Source organism: Theobroma umbraticum, unplaced genomic scaffold, assembly GCF_002168275.2.
Source record: "Theobroma umbraticum cultivar Fairchild unplaced genomic scaffold, ASM216827v3 scaffold_95.0, whole genome shotgun sequence".
Taxonomy (NCBI): Eukaryota; Viridiplantae; Streptophyta; class Magnoliopsida; order Malvales; family Malvaceae; genus Theobroma; species Theobroma umbraticum.
The window spans coordinates 2,685,223-2,701,931 of NW_018397257.1; the positions used below are offsets into that span (position 1 = coordinate 2,685,223).

Sequence of the window (16,709 nt, forward strand, 5' to 3'; positions counted from 1 at the left end):
TTGTAGCCTTTTTCCAAGGAAACTAGAGTTTCAAAAGTTGGTTTTTTTCTTTTCTCCTTGATTCATGGGGAAAATGATCACTTTCAAAGTTTCACCTCAAAATGAGTTTTAAGAGTTTTGATATGTTTATTTAAGTAAAAGTAAGGTTTCAAGTGCTCAAATGTCAAAATCTCAACTTTATTAAGTTTTAAATTGTTTCAACCTATTTTATCTAGCCGAAACTCACTTGTTTCTTCGACGTGGTCCATTGCTCTCAACCCTTGGTGATTACTTTCCATTGTCCATTTACCTTCCACCTTTCAAATATCATTTCTTTCTTTTTCTCAAAACTTGACTTATTTAAAAAGTAGTATATATTCACTTCAGAATCAACAATTATATTAGTATTTGATGAAAAATGAGTTTTCATAATCTACCAACTTAAATTCTTGATGTTCCGATTAAAATCACTCACTACGATCAGAATATTATAATTTCTCACTTGATTCCTTTACGCTTCTTGTAAATACCACTTATCATGATTGCAATAAAAAAATTTCACCACCCTTTTACCTTCATATTATTCGTTGTCGAGTTTCTCCTATATTTATTTTCACTTTAAGTTTGAACTTTTTTTGGAAGGACCACTCACACCCTATAATTTACGTACTCGAGCCCAAGACATGTCATATGGTTTCCTCCTTCCCATGGAAATGTTTAGGCTTATTGTATCTTCTCCATTTTTAGTTTGGCATTTAGTATGACCTCCTTTTTATTGTACCTCTGTCTGTGTTCTATGTTTGGTGTTGATTTGCTGCTGAAGAGATTTAGAATTCAGGGTCAGGGCTTCATTGTTGATTTCTTTCTAGTCGCAGAGGCCATGACATGATTTGAGCCCTTAAGGGTGCCAATGGGCTGATCTTGGACTGCTCTTCACTCTTTCACATTCTAAATGGACCAATTGAGCCCAAATCTAATAAGGGTTGTCACCTTTTCTTGGCTATTTTCTTTTTTGTGTGTGTGTGTACTTACTTAACCAGTGTACCTAAAATAGATTTAAAACTAGCTTGAAAAATGAAATAAAATTATACATATTGTGATAATTGTTTTAAAAGAAATGGTGCATCAAATTGGCATATTTAGTTTGTGATGATCAGTGTGGGGTAAGAAGCAAGAGTTTGGCCGACTTCCAAGTTCCAACCAAATCAAAGTTTTATGCTTGAAGAGACGGTCAAATCATTAACCAACAAGCTTTTCCGATTTAACAGCTCGGAGCTAATTAACATGTCAGACTTTTCAACATTATTATACTTACTAAATTGTGGTTCAGCTGAAAGATGTTGTTATCTTTTTCACCTATTTGGGCTTTCCCATTTGCTTAGTTGTCTTTGTAAACAATGATGATCTCTCCTCTGTTTATGAACATTTATACAACATAAGTATATTGTACCAAATAAATTTTGATATTCCCTAAATTTCCCTCAGTAACTTTTAAATTGGACATTCATTTTCTTCTCAAGGTTTTCAAGTTAATTAACAGCTATCAATTCGAGGTGAACATCCCCATCGGACATCTTTGATGTTGGCTTCCACCAGAACAAAAAGGTCGCCCCAGAAGTCAAATGTATGTAACCTTTCATCTTGAGAATTAGAGCGCCTAAAGACAGGCCTTTTGCTTTTCTTAATTTATTACGACGTGATAATGAAAAAGGCATTTAAATTATTTAGTAAAATTTAAATAAATTCTTATCAAATTTTTATATTTTTATTTTAATTAAATAATTTTTTTTAGTTTTATTTTGAATCAAATAAATTTTTATAACTAATGGTTAATTTAATTAAAGTGTCACTTGTTATTTTATGTTATGTGACCTTGATATGGTATGGTTAACATGTCATAATAGGTGATAATGTGACATGCTAATATGATATTTTGAACTCTTCATATTAACATCATGTTAATATCACATGAATATAAAATAATAAGTGATATCTTGATTAATAATAACTAATTAACCATTAATCATAAAAATTTATTTGAGTTAAAATATAATATAAAAATTTAATTCAACATAATAAAAAATAATTGATTTACTTTTTTAAAAAAAATAATTTAAATTTTTTTTGAAATATTATACCATTTATTATTAATTTGCATTTTGAGTTCCCTTCATAATTTGGGTATTCGAGGTTGATGGGGTCCCAAAGCATGTTCGATAGCAGATGTGATGTTGGTAAACTGTTGTTAATTATGGACACATTTCGAAAATTTTCTTGGTCAATGTCTTAACGGGACACAGCTTTTAACCATACAAATCCCAACAAAAAACATTTTAGAATCCATCATCAATTACAAGAGTACAAAATTATTAGTGAACAAAGAAGAATATGGAGACATCATCATTATTACCATCTCTAAATACATTAAAATAAGTTAAAAAACACAAAACATTTACTTAAAACATTTGTTTATTTGTCTCAATGATATGCATATGGATGTAGCCAGCATGCGTTGAGCGTGCCGCCTCCCCCATTATGTCTCGCCATGGACATCCTCATACCTGTGACACCCCCCTTTTCTTTTTTAGTAATGTAACCTAGACGCTCTACTCCAACACCCCACTTAATTTGATTTCATTTATTAAAAAATTTAATTCCTCAAACTCAAAATAATCCAAATCTGATTTTATTCCAGCTTAAAAGATCAAATTTAAATTTAATACTGTTATTAATATTTTTGTTAAAAATTTTTATCTTAGTTATCAAATAACGAGCATTTATTGTCATGTGAATGCTTTTTCATTTTTAAAAAATAACAACTTAGAAATAAAATTAGACTTTATCCCATTTAACAATTTTGCTTACATCTTAATTTAAATTCCTATCAATCTCTGATACTACTACATACATATTTGAATATTATATAATAATTAAAAATTATTTAAAATGGAAAATAGCACTTTAAATTTATGATGAGAAATGTTTACTTTTCTACTGATGAAACAATAAAATCTCTTTCATATTTATCTTAAAAATATTAATTTATTTAAAGATAATAAATATAATCTCAACTATTAATTTATAATTAACTTTAGAAGATAAAACAAAATCTCTCTTCTTTATTCTTATATACTTTATATCACTTTGATTTGTTTCAATATCAATGTTGTGATTTGGAAAAGAGTAAAAAAATTGTTTCAATTTACAATCAAATTCTTTGTTTAGAGTTATACAACATACAAAAAATATTTCATTTTTATTTGTCCATTATTTTTCATTCATACAAATAGTAAAATAAATTAAAAAAGTAACTTTAAAAACAAAAAGAATCCATAAACTACAAAAATAATTAAAAATAAAAGTAATTGGAGGGGTTCTACCCTTAAACACAGTATTGCTTTAGTTCACCTTTAATAGACGTTATTGTTGACCATGTAAATCGAAAGTTTAGCATATACTCATAATAATCAACGCAATAAAATGAATATTAAATGTTAATTAATAAAAAATTATTAATATTTTTCTGAGGAAGTAAATTATTAATATCTGATATAAAATAAATTTAAATTAATAAATAACTATAACTTAATTTTTATTTTTATATAATTTTTTTATTTTATTATATTAATTAGAGATATATCATAACGGAAATATGACTTTGAATAACTTAATAAAATTTGACTAAACTTAGATGATCCTTTAAAATCTAACTTGATTTGACTTTAGAAGGTCATTAACTTAAAAGTTGAAATGAAATGATCAAATCGAACATAAAAGTTGAACTTTAAACAATATGAACATGTGGCAAATGATTTTCAAATTTATTTCGACTCGAAATATCGACCCAATTCAAAATGAACCGAGCAAACTTGCTTAATCGTCACCTTTAGTGTTATTTTGTTCAAATTATGTGATATTCATAATAGATGATATAAATGTAGTAAACAATTATTTAACTTTTATTAGTAATCAAACAGTCAACGACTTTATATGTTGCTACGGTCAAATTCGGTCCTCCATTGTCTAGAGTTCAAGTCTTGACTCTCTTCTTTTTTATTTTCTTTTGGGTTTATTTAATTACTTTTTGTTCCCCACCTATCCCTCGTTTGAATTTACAACCACTATTTTTTTAAATAAAATATCATACACTTTTAAGTTTTAATCAAAATTTCATACGAATACATTAATTTTTCAAATAAATACTCCGTTTCAAAAATATAAACATAATTAACAAAAATTATGAAAAAACTACAATGATTTTTTCAAATTAATTTTAAAAATTATTAGTAGTTTTTTAAAAAATAAAAATTTTTAATAAAAATATGTGATAGTAATTTTTAAAATTAATAAAAGATAAAATTATTATTTTAATATTATCACATTATCAAGTTAACAAAAACACTAATAGATGGACTTATGTGTTCAAGGAAAAATAATTTTTGTAAGAAGAGTTTTTATCTAAAAAATTAATAAACTCACTTAGAATTTAGATTAAAATTTTAAAAAATAAGATATTTTATCCTTTTCTTTATGACAATATCTTTCGATTGCAAATAAGCACTCTCCCATTTCACTTTCATATTTCTCCTTTATGTGCTCCTTTTATTTTGCACATTGGAAAACTTTGGAGTAGATTTTAAGAGTAATTTATCACTATTGATCCATCAATGTTTCAATTTTAAATTTTTGTATATATACATATATATATTAGTTAGAAAAAAAATTATCATACTCTTGTAAATGATTTAATTAGTTTCAAATATTAAATATTAATAGGACTTGAACATTTGATTTAATGATTTACACATAATTTTATTAAAATTTTTTTAATAAAAAAAATCTTTGAATTCTAGTGTTTTGCTATCTCCTATTTTCCTTCAACGTTTTCATCACGCTGTTTTGATAACCATAGTAATTTTTTTATCAAGTACTTTAATGGAAAAAAAAAAAAACGATTTTACCTAGCTATTTACATTTCATTGGATTAAAATAATGCTCAAATTATTTGCAATAAAACTTTATTGAATGCTTATGTGTTAGCATTTTTGCTAACTTCGTTAGCTCTAGGTTGCTTAATTGATTTCTTTTCACGTGTGAAAATAGTTTATAATCTTGTTAACCAAGTTGAATATGTAGACCAAGACCTAAGAATCCTTTACTTTTAAGTTGAATTCAAAAGTAGGAATTTTTCCATCCCTAATTACTAGTAACTCTTTGGAATCAACAAAACTAAATTGTTAAAACTTTCTTTCCAAAAAAAAAAAGACAAAAATTGTTAAAACTCATAGTCCTTTGATCCTTACTCATTTGTCTCTAATTAACTATTAAAAAAGTTAATTTTAATATATTTTATATTAAGATATTGACATAATTTTTGAAAAATATTCATGAATTATTCAAGAAAATTCACAACTCATATTTATTTGTTACGTTCAATCAAATTCATATAGTTTTATTTTAAATTAAATAAATATTTATAATTAATCGTAATTGATTAATTATTATCAGTCAAAATATTATTTGTCATTTTTATACTCACGTGATGTTAACATGAAAAATAAAAATATAAAAATTTAATTAATTCAAAATTTTTTTTTATAAATATTAGATTTAAAATATTTGATGTTATATGATTTTAATATAAAAGAGTGAAGCAAATTGTCGTGCAAACCGATTTTAAAATATAAAAAATTAAGTTTAAAAAATGTTAAAAAGGAAAAAGAAGAAAACAAAAATGGGGGAACAACCTTTAACCCATATAAATGAAATGCTTAGAAGGCATTGACAAGGAAGGGCGAGCTCTGGTGAAGCAGAGACACATTGAAGGGGAAGATGGGTGGCGATGAAAATTGAAAGGACAGAATGCAGAGTAGAGCACGGCACGTTGAAAGGGACACCTGTAGTTGATGAAACGTGACACATCCCATCCCTATTGATCTCATCTCAGCATCTATCTTTAAAGTCCAGAAACATCATCCCAGTTTTTGGACTTTGAAGTTTCAATGCCTTTGATTGCATGGGGCATGCCCTCTTGCCTGCCTCCTCCTTCTCATTCTTTTGCCCTTTTTATCTAATGCATCTCCTCACCATCATTACCCATGTAACCTACCCTATCACTACCGTTTATCTCACAACACAAATTTCTATAAATAAAATGCCAAACAAAGGTAGGCCTCCATGTGGGACCATCCCATAGATCTGTCGGTGGGACACGTGCTCAAGATCTACAACCGAAAAAGCAACATTATGTAAGATGCGTCTCATGAACCTGCGTACATTAATGCAAAACAAAAGTGGACAAATGAATACATACAAATACTACTACTATATATGCAATTGCTTAACTGCTTCTTTCAAACTACAGGCAGCTTGGTTAAATCGTTAGAATCACTCCTCTAAGATCATGGTTTTGATTCCCTATCGAGGTTAGGACTTAATGATAGGTTGACTAATTTGGTAAAATTATTATCTGGATATATACTAATTATTTCAAGGGCAGGTTGATTTAAATCCTATAATCATTGTCTTGATATGTCTTGGTATTAGTAAACGAAGGTTGTGATTTTGCTCCAGATTTTTACTTACAAAAAAAACTTAGCACAAATTTGGCTTTCTCTTCTCTGTTTAGGGCAGTATATGACAGGTAAATAAAAAGTGGAAATTGATGGGTCAGTCTCATCACCCCAATGATAGAAGAAGAAAATTAGGACCCAAGTGGGATGGAGAAGGGAGCTTGCCTCCTTTACTAACATTTAAGGAGAAAAGTCAATACTCAAGAGGGAAAAGTGAAGAAAATATCGTGAAAAAGGTTGACAAAAACACATGACAGGTTGATGGGTTGGGACCGTATGACTCGAGGACTCTATTAGGGTGTGTGGGACTTGAAGGCAAGGGAAGGAGAGGACCAAATTAAAACAGTGTGTGCGTGTAATGTAGCAGAGGGTAAAATGGAAGTGGAGGTGCATCGTGCAGAAGCAGAAATATTTATGGGAGGAGCAAGGGGAGCTTTGGCTACTTGGCTTTGTTTCACTGCTTTACTCAATTTGTTGTTGGCGATCACTTTCCCTACACAATTATACCTGCAGGAACTAGTGCATTCTACATCACTGCTTTTCTGCTTGTCACTGTTTTTTGCAAAGAAAACGTAAAGTTAACGCTTTCTCTTTGCCTTTCTATTCCATCTACCTACCTTAATGTCATGCTACCTTGCAAACTTGAAAATCCTCTAGTGTCTTTACCTTTCCGAACTCTTTCTATATTTCTCTCTCTCTCTCTCTCTTTAATTTTCACTTTTGATTTTCCTTCCTGCATTGAATAACCCAAACATATTGATTCTTTTCTTCGTTGATCCGCCTCAATATATAAACCCTATTGAAGCTAGCATTTGATCTTTATAGCCCTTTATTTTTCCCCCATAAAATCCCACTTTCTCTGTACGTTTTTTTTCCGGACTTCTATTTTTATGCGTTCCTTGTAACACCTTCTGATAAGCCAACTTCCAATTTTGGAGTTCCCATTCAGTAGTAACTTCGAGGACGAGAAGCCATGAAAGATAGAGGCAAAGCTGTGGAAGTATACAAGAATGATTTTTTCCAAGATTATAGCAGTTCATCAGATCTTCCATGTAAGAAACATCCGCAATCATCTTCGGTTGGTATATGTGCTTATTGTCTCAAGGATCGTTTGGTGAAGTTGGTTTGCTCGGATTGTGGAGAACAGCGTCTCTCTTCTTGCTCTTGCTCTGAGATCTCCTCCAACCCTCGAACTTCATGCACTGGTGAGGTAGGCAGCGTTGGTCGTGTCTCATTCTTGATAGAGAATGACAACAAGGATCAAGTTCCGAATCCAAGTTCTAAGCCCAAAAGCACTACTGGAGACAAATCTGAAGAAGTTTTCTTTCTCAAGAGAAGTAACAGTAGCTGCGTCGAGATCAAAAGAAAGAACGGATTTTGGAGAATTGGAAGGTTGTTTAGGAAGAAGAGAGACAAAGACAATTGTGGGAAGAGTGTTGGTGGAGTTGAAGAGAAAAACGATTTGTGGGTTGTTGATTACATGGGTGTGTCTAGGTCAAGGTCTCTTTGCAGTTTCCGGGGAGGTGGGTTTTTTGGATCAGAAGATGGAGGTGACTTGATGAATTTTTCAGGGGCTAGGAGCTCCATTTCAGCTGCCAGGAGTTCTAGCGTCAATGGTGGTCTGTGTTATGACCCTGAAAGGAAAAGTGGGTTCAGCGAAGCAGAGCCAAGAAAAAGTGGCTTCGAAAGTGAAAGAAGAGACAGTACTTTTATGGAGTCTGATATTGCTGACATTAAAGCTATGAGAAAGGGTGGGGGTCTCTTGGATCTTGATGGTGGTTTTAGTGGTGTGAACAGGCGTGTGTTTTCTCTTAAAGAGAGTTATTTTACCGGTGGGGATGATTCAGGCTTCATTGACTTAAAGTTTGACTTCCAATCAGAATCTAAAGGAGAGATCCCTGCTCTGAAGAAGGGTGTTTTGTCAGACTCACACTCTGCTTTTGGCAGCACGAGGGGTGGTGATTTTGTGGCACATGAATCTGGTGGTTCTATTCGAAATGCATTGGTCGGAGATGGGGCCTTTTGCAATGGAGGTTCGTGTAGGATTACAGTGAATGAAAGAGGAATAAAAAAGATTAGAAAAAGTTTCAAGGGCTGGCGGTGGATTTTCAAGCACCACCCAAATTGGAGCAGTACCAGGAAGAAAGATGAAGACCTTATGGTCAATCATTGAATTCCTGATTAGCTTAGGCCAATATTTCAATCTTTGTTCTTTTGTGTTCTTTCATGTGTATTTTGTCACATCTTTTCTCATGTAGTTATGCTGATTTAAGTAATGAAAGAGAAGTTGGGTCATGTTTGCCAAGGAGGATGGTATTCCTCCCGAGAGAGGCTGTTACTTATTCCACCTCCTCATCCAATCTCAAAAACCCTCGAGTAAAGAATACGTTATTTTATAATATACTTGCAAGTATTGGGTGCTTGATTTGACCAGAGAAGCGTGTGAAGTTTAGGAAGTCTCCGAATTGCAGCCGGTACCTGTCCTCTCATATTGTTTCATGAAGAGGCCTGCAAGATAGCTCTGTTAATAAACTGCTAATCCAAGTGATGAGAAGTTGATACTTACACAAGCTGGCTTGGAGCTCCTCTGTAACCAAATCATTTTAAACATATCAAAATACTGTATCTTCCCTAATCTAATTTATGATGTAGAATGTAATCGTTTCTCTTTTTCTGCACTCTATTCGGTTAGTCATTCAAGGTTTGGTTTAAATTTGTATCTTGGTGATTTTGAGTACTACTTACAGGCAATGACTAGAGTACCAGGAGAGCAAATCACTATATGTATAGTCCAGCTCCATGGATCAACAAGCAGATACATCCCAATTATCTAGAATCACACGAGAATCTACCAGGAAATTTTTAATGCCTACTGAAGCTTCTCATTTTTCAGTCACGTTGCTGCTTTTTCTTTTTTCCTTCTCTGATCAAAATTTTCTTTGAGCCACCAAACCAAACAAATAAAGAATTGTTGGACCCTTGACAGCAGAAGCTAGAGGGGAGATGAAGAGATGTGTCCGTAGCATAACAACCATAATTCACCACACAATCAACCAAAATGGCACTCACAATCTGGAAAGGAAATAACCTGAAAGGAGGAGATGAAGAGTAGAACTAGAAAGTGGGAGAATGACAACCTTGGAATATGGACCCGGAAGCTGAAAATGAGGTTGCTCTGTTTCAAATAACGGAGGGGAAGCCTTAAGTGCCCCTGAAGGGGGGAAGAAAGTGCTAAATATATTGCTTTGGTTTAGGGTGAATGATGATTCTGGTTTTGGGATTCTAGGTTCCTTTGACTTGTGATATAATCTGAATTCCATTCGCTGAAAGAAAAATAGAAGACTCGAAAAAAAGGAATCAGAAAATTGGAAAGGAAATCTTTGCAAAGAACACTTTATTACGTTATTCTTTGTGCTCTATGGCACATGTTACATACACAAATTTTAGGCATCGATGTTAAAGGATGGTCCTATAGATATTTTGGAGACACTTGTCTCACCTGAGGGATGGACAGACTTACTTTAAGAAAACATGACATATTTTACAATTTCAGAAGAATAAGACTTATACATATGTGTGTATATATATATATATTCATTGGCATACTTGCAACGAAGGAGTAAACAGGGTGGTCGATTATCCTTCTTGTTTGTTGGTAATCTTGTATTCCTCATCCTATTGCTCAGGATGCAGAGATTTAGGCAAATAGAATGCGCCGGCGGTATTCTCCAAGCGCCCATATGGGGAAGATGCTTCGGAATGAGGAGTAATTCAGCGTGCAGTTCCTCATAAATACTCCTGTTATTTCCTGTTGTAGATAGTCATTATTCGTTAGACTTTTGCAGTTGAGAACATAGCATCATAACCGGAGCATTCTTTATGAATCATTACCTGTTGAGGGAAATCACCATCTTCCATCTGTGAATTAATGAGGACCTTTATTCCACGGTGAATGGGCGTAGGATCCACATCAGCCTACAAGCAACAAAGCATTACTCAGGACATGGGTTCATGCATGGACTTCCAATGAAAGTATGACAATTCAGTAAGAAAAATCCAATGTACCATGCCAAATTCAGGTTACAAAAGTCATCGATTAATTTGTTCAGTGCACAAAAGTCATGAATGTTTGAATGGTTAAAATTCTAAGTGAAGAGGGAACTCTTGACTGACCTGGCCAGCAGCAATGAGGGATAGCAAAGCCCAGGCTGTGTGGACCAAATTTGCACGGTTGCCTTGCAAATTGGTATATACCTGCTACCAAAAAACATAAGAGAATAAAAAAGTCGAAGTCATACACGAAGCAGTTGAGAACTAAAAGTACTGTGTTAATCACAGTGTTGAATTATGCACATAGTTTGTCTGCTGAAGATTTGTATTTATGAAAAAAGAGTACACTGGTTGTTCATGCCTTGTTTTGGCTAGAAAGGTAACTCTCCCCCCATCCACCATTTGGCAGCTGCTTTGATAATAAAAATTCACAAGCTTTCCGCAAAGCAGGACTGTTCTGGTAATTTCTGCCACAGGCTGCCAGTCCTTCCACGGCGAACCATGTACCATAGGTGTAGCAGATTCCCCAGCAACCATACCTGTTTGATCAGACAATCATAGTTATAATTGCTCTCTTTTGAATGATAGTAATATTGTCAATTTGTTGTTGAAAATGAAAACAGGAAAATAATTTTGCAGTTCAAAAACCCTTGATTACAGATAAAACCGACAGTATAAAGTATAGCGTAGTTACCATGAACCATCTTGATTTTGTGCATCTTCAATGTACCGAGCTCCCCTTGCAACGCAATGGTCTATCTCAGCACTCCGGTGCTTGGGATGCAGTTTCCTAAAGAGTGCAAGGGCTTGAATCGCTGAAGAAGTACATTCTACATACCTAGAGAGATGCAAGTATGGATGTTAGAGTAAAATACTAATACGAGGGCGACAATATTTCAGTGAAGTGAAGAATGCTTACTCTCTTTCTATAAGAGTTTCTTCGAAAAACTCGGTAGGATTGAACTTCTGTGAAAAGTAGAAAAAGTTCTTGTTAGGAATTTAATGCTAGATGGTATGATTTTCAAGGATGCGCAAAATGAAGGGGGGGCAAATGGATCACCTCTAGCCAACCATATGCTCTTTGGGGCTCCCAGGCTGGGAAACCGCCATTGTTGCTCTGCATAAGAGATTGAAACAGGCGCTTTGTTAGGACTGGATTCCATATGGTAGGAAAAATTTTCTAAGAAGAACAGGATTATCTAATAAGGAATTTGCTGCTCATGATGCACGTTCTGTTTCTAGGAAATCCTAAGCAATTGGTTCTTACTTGTAGGGAAAGAATGACATTGACAGCATCATAGAATCTCTGTGTTTCGAGTTTTTCTCCAACGAGATCATTTGACATTTGGGAAAACAAGAGTGCACACTGTAGCAGAGATAAGACATTGCAAAAGTACTTATAAATGCCTCTCAGACAAAAATCAAGCAAACGCGGAATTACTTAATCTGTATCTCTGATAAGAGTTTTGAGTATTACCTTTAACCCTTCTGCAGTGCAATCAGATACTTGCCAGCCATGATCTTGCATGGAGAAAGTCCATGATCCTTTGGATATGTGTCTGTACATAGCCAAGAAGTTGCCAGAAGGGTTTTCTCGAACCTTGCAAAATAAAATCATTTGGTTGATTAAGCTACATTTCAAGGGTTCAGATGGTCACTGATACAGATCATGGAGTAAACCTGTGAAGCTTTTACGAAGTCATGTGCCTTGCGGAGTGTGGGGCCGTATTCATCACTTAGATTACTTGACATAATTGCCTGAATAGCAAAAGCTGCATCCCACATTTGACAACCGAAAGTCTGCATGTTGTAAAGTAAAGCCATCGAGCTGGTATCACTATGGCTTTCAGGTTCACTAATATGTAGAAATTGTAGAGTAATTTGAATAGGTCCATTGCTAGCCAACTTTGAGTTTTGTTGGTTATTCAAATTTGTTAAAATGGTTGGAAATCAACATGCCAAAAAGATTTGTTTTGATTTGGCTGTTTTCCCTTTGATTTTAATAGATTAAGATTGATAATTAAGTTAGTTATGGATATCACTGTTTATTTCATTTTATTCTAGACAATTTTTTTTAGTTCCAGTATTTTTCATGAAAATATTTTTTTTTTTGCTTTATAATACTTGACATTTTCATTGATTATGGATTGGAAATCATGAATTATAAACTTGATTGTGGGCAAAAACTATTTGAATAAAACATGGATTGATCTCTAACCTGCATTTTCAGGCCATCTTCTGCAATCCAATAGTAATCTGGCAATCTCGCCAAGTGACGCTTATATGCTTCGGAGTTAGGATCTTCAACCCAACAGGCAATTAGGCATAATACCTGGATTTGAAGCGGCAGTCATGAGTGCTTCAATTAAATGTGGAGAAAGCAAAACACTAGTATGATTCCACTACTCGTACCTTTTCCACACACCCAATGCAGAGGTATCGGCTGTTCTCATCTTCATAATGTACATGCTGAATCGCGACTTTAAGTGCCTTGTCTCTTAGCATAGAGAAGGGCCAGCGCGTTAAAAAAGGCTCCACAACATGGTGGAGAAACCCCCATGTTAGGTCTTGAACAAGAGGATGTGGATAGTAAAGATCCTCCTGAAAACAAAAAGCTTGACGATTTCAGCTTTTATAGCTTCCTCTATGGATTAATTTCCATAACGATGGTAACATTTAACATTGCTTCAAAGGAAACAACCTTGGCAACAGTGTTCCGAGCTGCATTCCAGTTTATTTCATGGTAAGGTTGGTTGTATAGCTCATGCCTTAGTTGTTTGATCAATTCGGTGATTGGACCAACGAACCTCTTCCCATACAAGTATGACATTGGCATGTAAACCAATCGACAATAGCATAACATTTTGCCTGCGTTTAAATATAGGTTGTTACTTTTTCAGGGTCGACTTTATCAACTGGAGAATTGAAAAAACAGTACGCTTGGAAAACCTGGGTGGATTGGCGAGACTTTAGGGAGAAGCCAGAATTCTGGAGGCAAAGGATTGCAACCTGCCCACTCGTACACTCCTAGTACCTGCACTCCACGCATGAGGACGTCCGAATGCATTATTAAACTATGCACGTTAATGGAAATCTATAATCTTGTAGAATAATTATTGGTGAACTTCAGTTGAAATTTAAGGCCTATTCTGATAGACTAAAGGGTTATAATGGTCATACATACCGTGACCCAGAACTTTCCCCAAGATGGAATTCCCACCAGACCACCATGGTCAAGTATCCATTTTCTGCCTCTAGCCACAGCCATGCCCTCACCATCTTCAGGCCGCTCTCCTAGCAGTCTCAAGGTAATATAGCTTAATGCTGTTCCAAACATTGTGCTGTGACCCTCAATGTGTAGTCCCCAACCTCCATCTTCATTCTGCAATGCAAAAATTCACCTCTTCATGAAGTTCAGGATCTGCTCTTTATTACTTTGTTGAGGAAGAAGAAAAATAAAAAAGAAAAAAAGGATGATTATAGATGAACTATTTCTATCATACATAGTCACTCCCATGCCTCAAAGGCAAATATTTCTTTCGCAACATGGTACCTGATGATTATAGATGTAACGAATGATTTCCTTTTGATGTTCAGGAGATAATATTGTATTTAGTCCCCCAGTAACATAGAGCGCCATTACCTAGACATTTTCAATAAATCAAAACAGTTATCTACAGTAAGTAATTTTATAATATTTTGCAGTGATGAAGAACAAGTAAACAGATTATTAGTAATTCGACCTGGAATTATGATTAGAGTAGTTAATCCATTTTTTAAATAAAAAGTAGTAGCTAGTAGTGGTAATTACCAAAGGAGGAAGGAAAAACAAAGGCCCTGCACTTTCAGCAGGCCAGTGACCATCATGGGCCTGAAGGGAAGAATAGAAACTGATAGCCCTTCTAAGAGTAACTGTAGTTGCTTCCTCTGTCACAACTTGTTCATGGTTCAGCTTGACAGGTGGTGGAATCGGCCCACATGGATTTTCCTTGGTAAGCTGCCCACAAATTAAATTCACAAATTTGATATGTATTATAATTAATGCATGAAACATTTCAATTAAAGGGAGAGATTTGATTAAAAAAGAAATTAATTATTTTAAAAAAGTAATTAATGCAAGGGTAATTTTTGCCGGTACTTGCAGCCTTTTAGATCCATTTAGCAAATAATGCCATATCCCATATGGAAAGCTCTGATGACAAGTAGCCTGTTTGTTATATTTATTTTCTCTCATTATACTAATCTCCAAGTTTTATATTCAGTTTCCCATAAATTAATTTCCACAGGAGAAAATTTTGTAAATTTTGAAATTCACATAATTCTTTAAGCATGTCTAATAGACTTAAGACTTGCATGTATCTTCATCAAGTAATCTGTGTTTATGTGTTAATTTTTGTTACCGAAGGCTTAATCAAAAGTGAAAATGCAAGTATGTTTATATAATTGGAACTGAGCACGATGCTGTTTGTGGTCAAACAAGGGCCAGGGCCAGGAGCCTTAAATTGACAAAATAACTTATGAAAAGTATTTTCGGCAGTCATGACTCGAGGAGCATCGTTATCCCTGTTTGCATGTAACCAATATAATTCCGGAGCTAATATATGGTTTGGCATCCCTCTTATATTCTCAATTGAGAACCACATATCATTATCAACCAAGAATATTCAAAATAATACCAACTAAAAGTATTCAAATAACACCAACTAAAAGTATTTTTCCAACAATAATATTCAAAATGCAAGCCAATTTTGTACCCCATGCTAGGAAAATGCAAGTAAGATTCTCAACCAAGCTTTCAAACCAAGATCCTCAACCAAGCTTTTCAAACCTTAGCTTCAAAAGTAGGAGACACTTGTGAAGCTTTTAGGTATCACATTCAAGTGCTTTCACACAATGCGTGAGATTGTGATTAAAATATACATTAATTTTTTGTTTTGATCATTACCTTGAAATTTAAAATAAAATCTGTACATTGATAGTTAAATATGTAAATTTTACGAGCGAATTTATAAAGTTGTCGTATCATTATTAAATTATAATTAAAAAATTAACATAATTATTAAATGAATACATGACAATTCTACAAAGTTTTCGTAGTTATACCAAAACTAAAAATCCAGTTCATTACCAGAGGAAATAAAGAGAAGGCGAATGATAGCTATACCCCTAAGCTTTTGGCTACCATACCATGCCGTGGAATAAAGGGAAAAACTAATAAATCAGCACTTACGATAACAAGTGATTTAGTTTATTCATTGTATAGGACTTGTCAAAAGAAGGATACCTGCATTCTCATCAACAGATCGGAACTTTGTTTGACTCGAAATCGGTTCTTCTTGAACTCAAGACGAAGCCTCTCCACTTGGGCTCGCTCCTCTGGGCTTCCTGCGTTTGGATCGAATTCCCAATGCTGTCTTCCGACGTGACCGTTAACTGTGGTCAGCCATGGACCCTCTTCTGCTATCTTCAGCTTCCACATCTTTTACTTTCTGCTTCTGCATTTCAAGAGCAAACAAGGACATATGTATGCATCCCAAAAACAGAAACAAAACATATGAAGATACTACTTCTTGCAAATTTTATCACTGAATATAAGCCAATTTTCATAGCAAATATCTCCACCCAAGTTACTCTCATCTAAATCAGTTAAAACAAAATGAATCAAGAAGAAGAGCAGAGGACAGACTTAAAACAAGTTGATCATGACTTGAGAAATATATGTAATACTGATACGATCAGAAGAATTCACTTGTACATATTCCTTACATATCATTCAATATAAGAAACGAATGAGAAGTGGGAAGTACCAATCCACAAGGTTATTTGGGAAGCAGAAAGAAAGAAAGAAATTACAAGGAAGAGTTATCAGAATGGGGCCGAGATGCAAAATTATGTGCGCAAGGCAGCCCTTTATAAAAGCGCGGGACGTGCACGGAGAGCTGCGTTGGCGCGTGGCTATAGTTGTTGCCTAGTAAATATTCTTGCTCCTTCAACGCTCATACTCCCTCCCACCAAGGTCTTTGTCCCTTGTTTCATTTTGTCCACATATTCGATTTTCCTCTTGCCTATCTTTCTTTTCCGTTAGTGTATTTAATTTATGATAACATT

General features: G+C 34.0%; 2 protein-coding genes across 2 annotated transcripts; one reads left to right on the top strand and one right to left on the bottom strand.

Moving 5' to 3' along the window:
- The first annotated feature begins 6,877 nt into the window (after nucleotides 1-6,877).
- Nucleotides 6,878-8,856, top strand: LOC110412169 (uncharacterized). Its single transcript, XM_021422646.2, is given in 2 exon segments — nucleotides 6,878-8,662; nucleotides 8,665-8,856. Coding segments are annotated over 2 exon segments (1,176 nt in total). The 5' UTR covers nucleotides 6,878-7,524; the 3' UTR covers nucleotides 8,703-8,856.
- Nucleotides 8,857-9,928: 1,072 nt separating this feature from the next.
- On the bottom strand, nucleotides 9,929-16,482 carry LOC110411854 (lupeol synthase-like). Its single transcript, XM_021422190.2, has 19 exons — nucleotides 16,409-16,482; nucleotides 15,886-16,096; nucleotides 14,413-14,598; nucleotides 14,155-14,244; nucleotides 13,786-13,983; nucleotides 13,551-13,635; nucleotides 13,303-13,469; nucleotides 13,014-13,202; nucleotides 12,820-12,933; nucleotides 12,282-12,401; nucleotides 12,079-12,201; nucleotides 11,869-11,967; nucleotides 11,662-11,718; nucleotides 11,521-11,567; nucleotides 11,296-11,439; nucleotides 10,963-11,140; nucleotides 10,725-10,805; nucleotides 10,443-10,526; nucleotides 9,929-10,359 (listed from the first exon to the last, which is right to left on the bottom strand). Exons 2-19 carry the CDS (start codon nucleotides 16,078-16,080, stop codon nucleotides 10,249-10,251), a joined length of 2,268 nt encoding a protein of 755 aa, XP_021277865.1. The 5' UTR covers nucleotides 16,081-16,096; nucleotides 16,409-16,482; the 3' UTR covers nucleotides 9,929-10,248.
- Between the last annotated feature and the right edge of the window lie 227 nt (nucleotides 16,483-16,709).

Excerpts from the sequence above, each read along its gene's own strand:
- LOC110411854 (XM_021422190.2), bottom strand. The coding sequence starts at position 16,080 with ATGTGGAAGCTGAAGATAGCAGAAGAGGGTCCATGGCTGACCACAGTT. Across the intron at positions 12,934-13,013 it reads GCATTGGGTGTGTGGAAAAG|GTATTATGCCTAATTGCCTG; the intron begins GTACGAGTAGTG and ends CTTCAAATCCAG. Across the intron at positions 11,440-11,520 it reads GAAACTCTTATAGAAAGAGA|GTATGTAGAATGTACTTCTT; the intron begins GTAAGCATTCTT and ends GCATCTCTCTAG.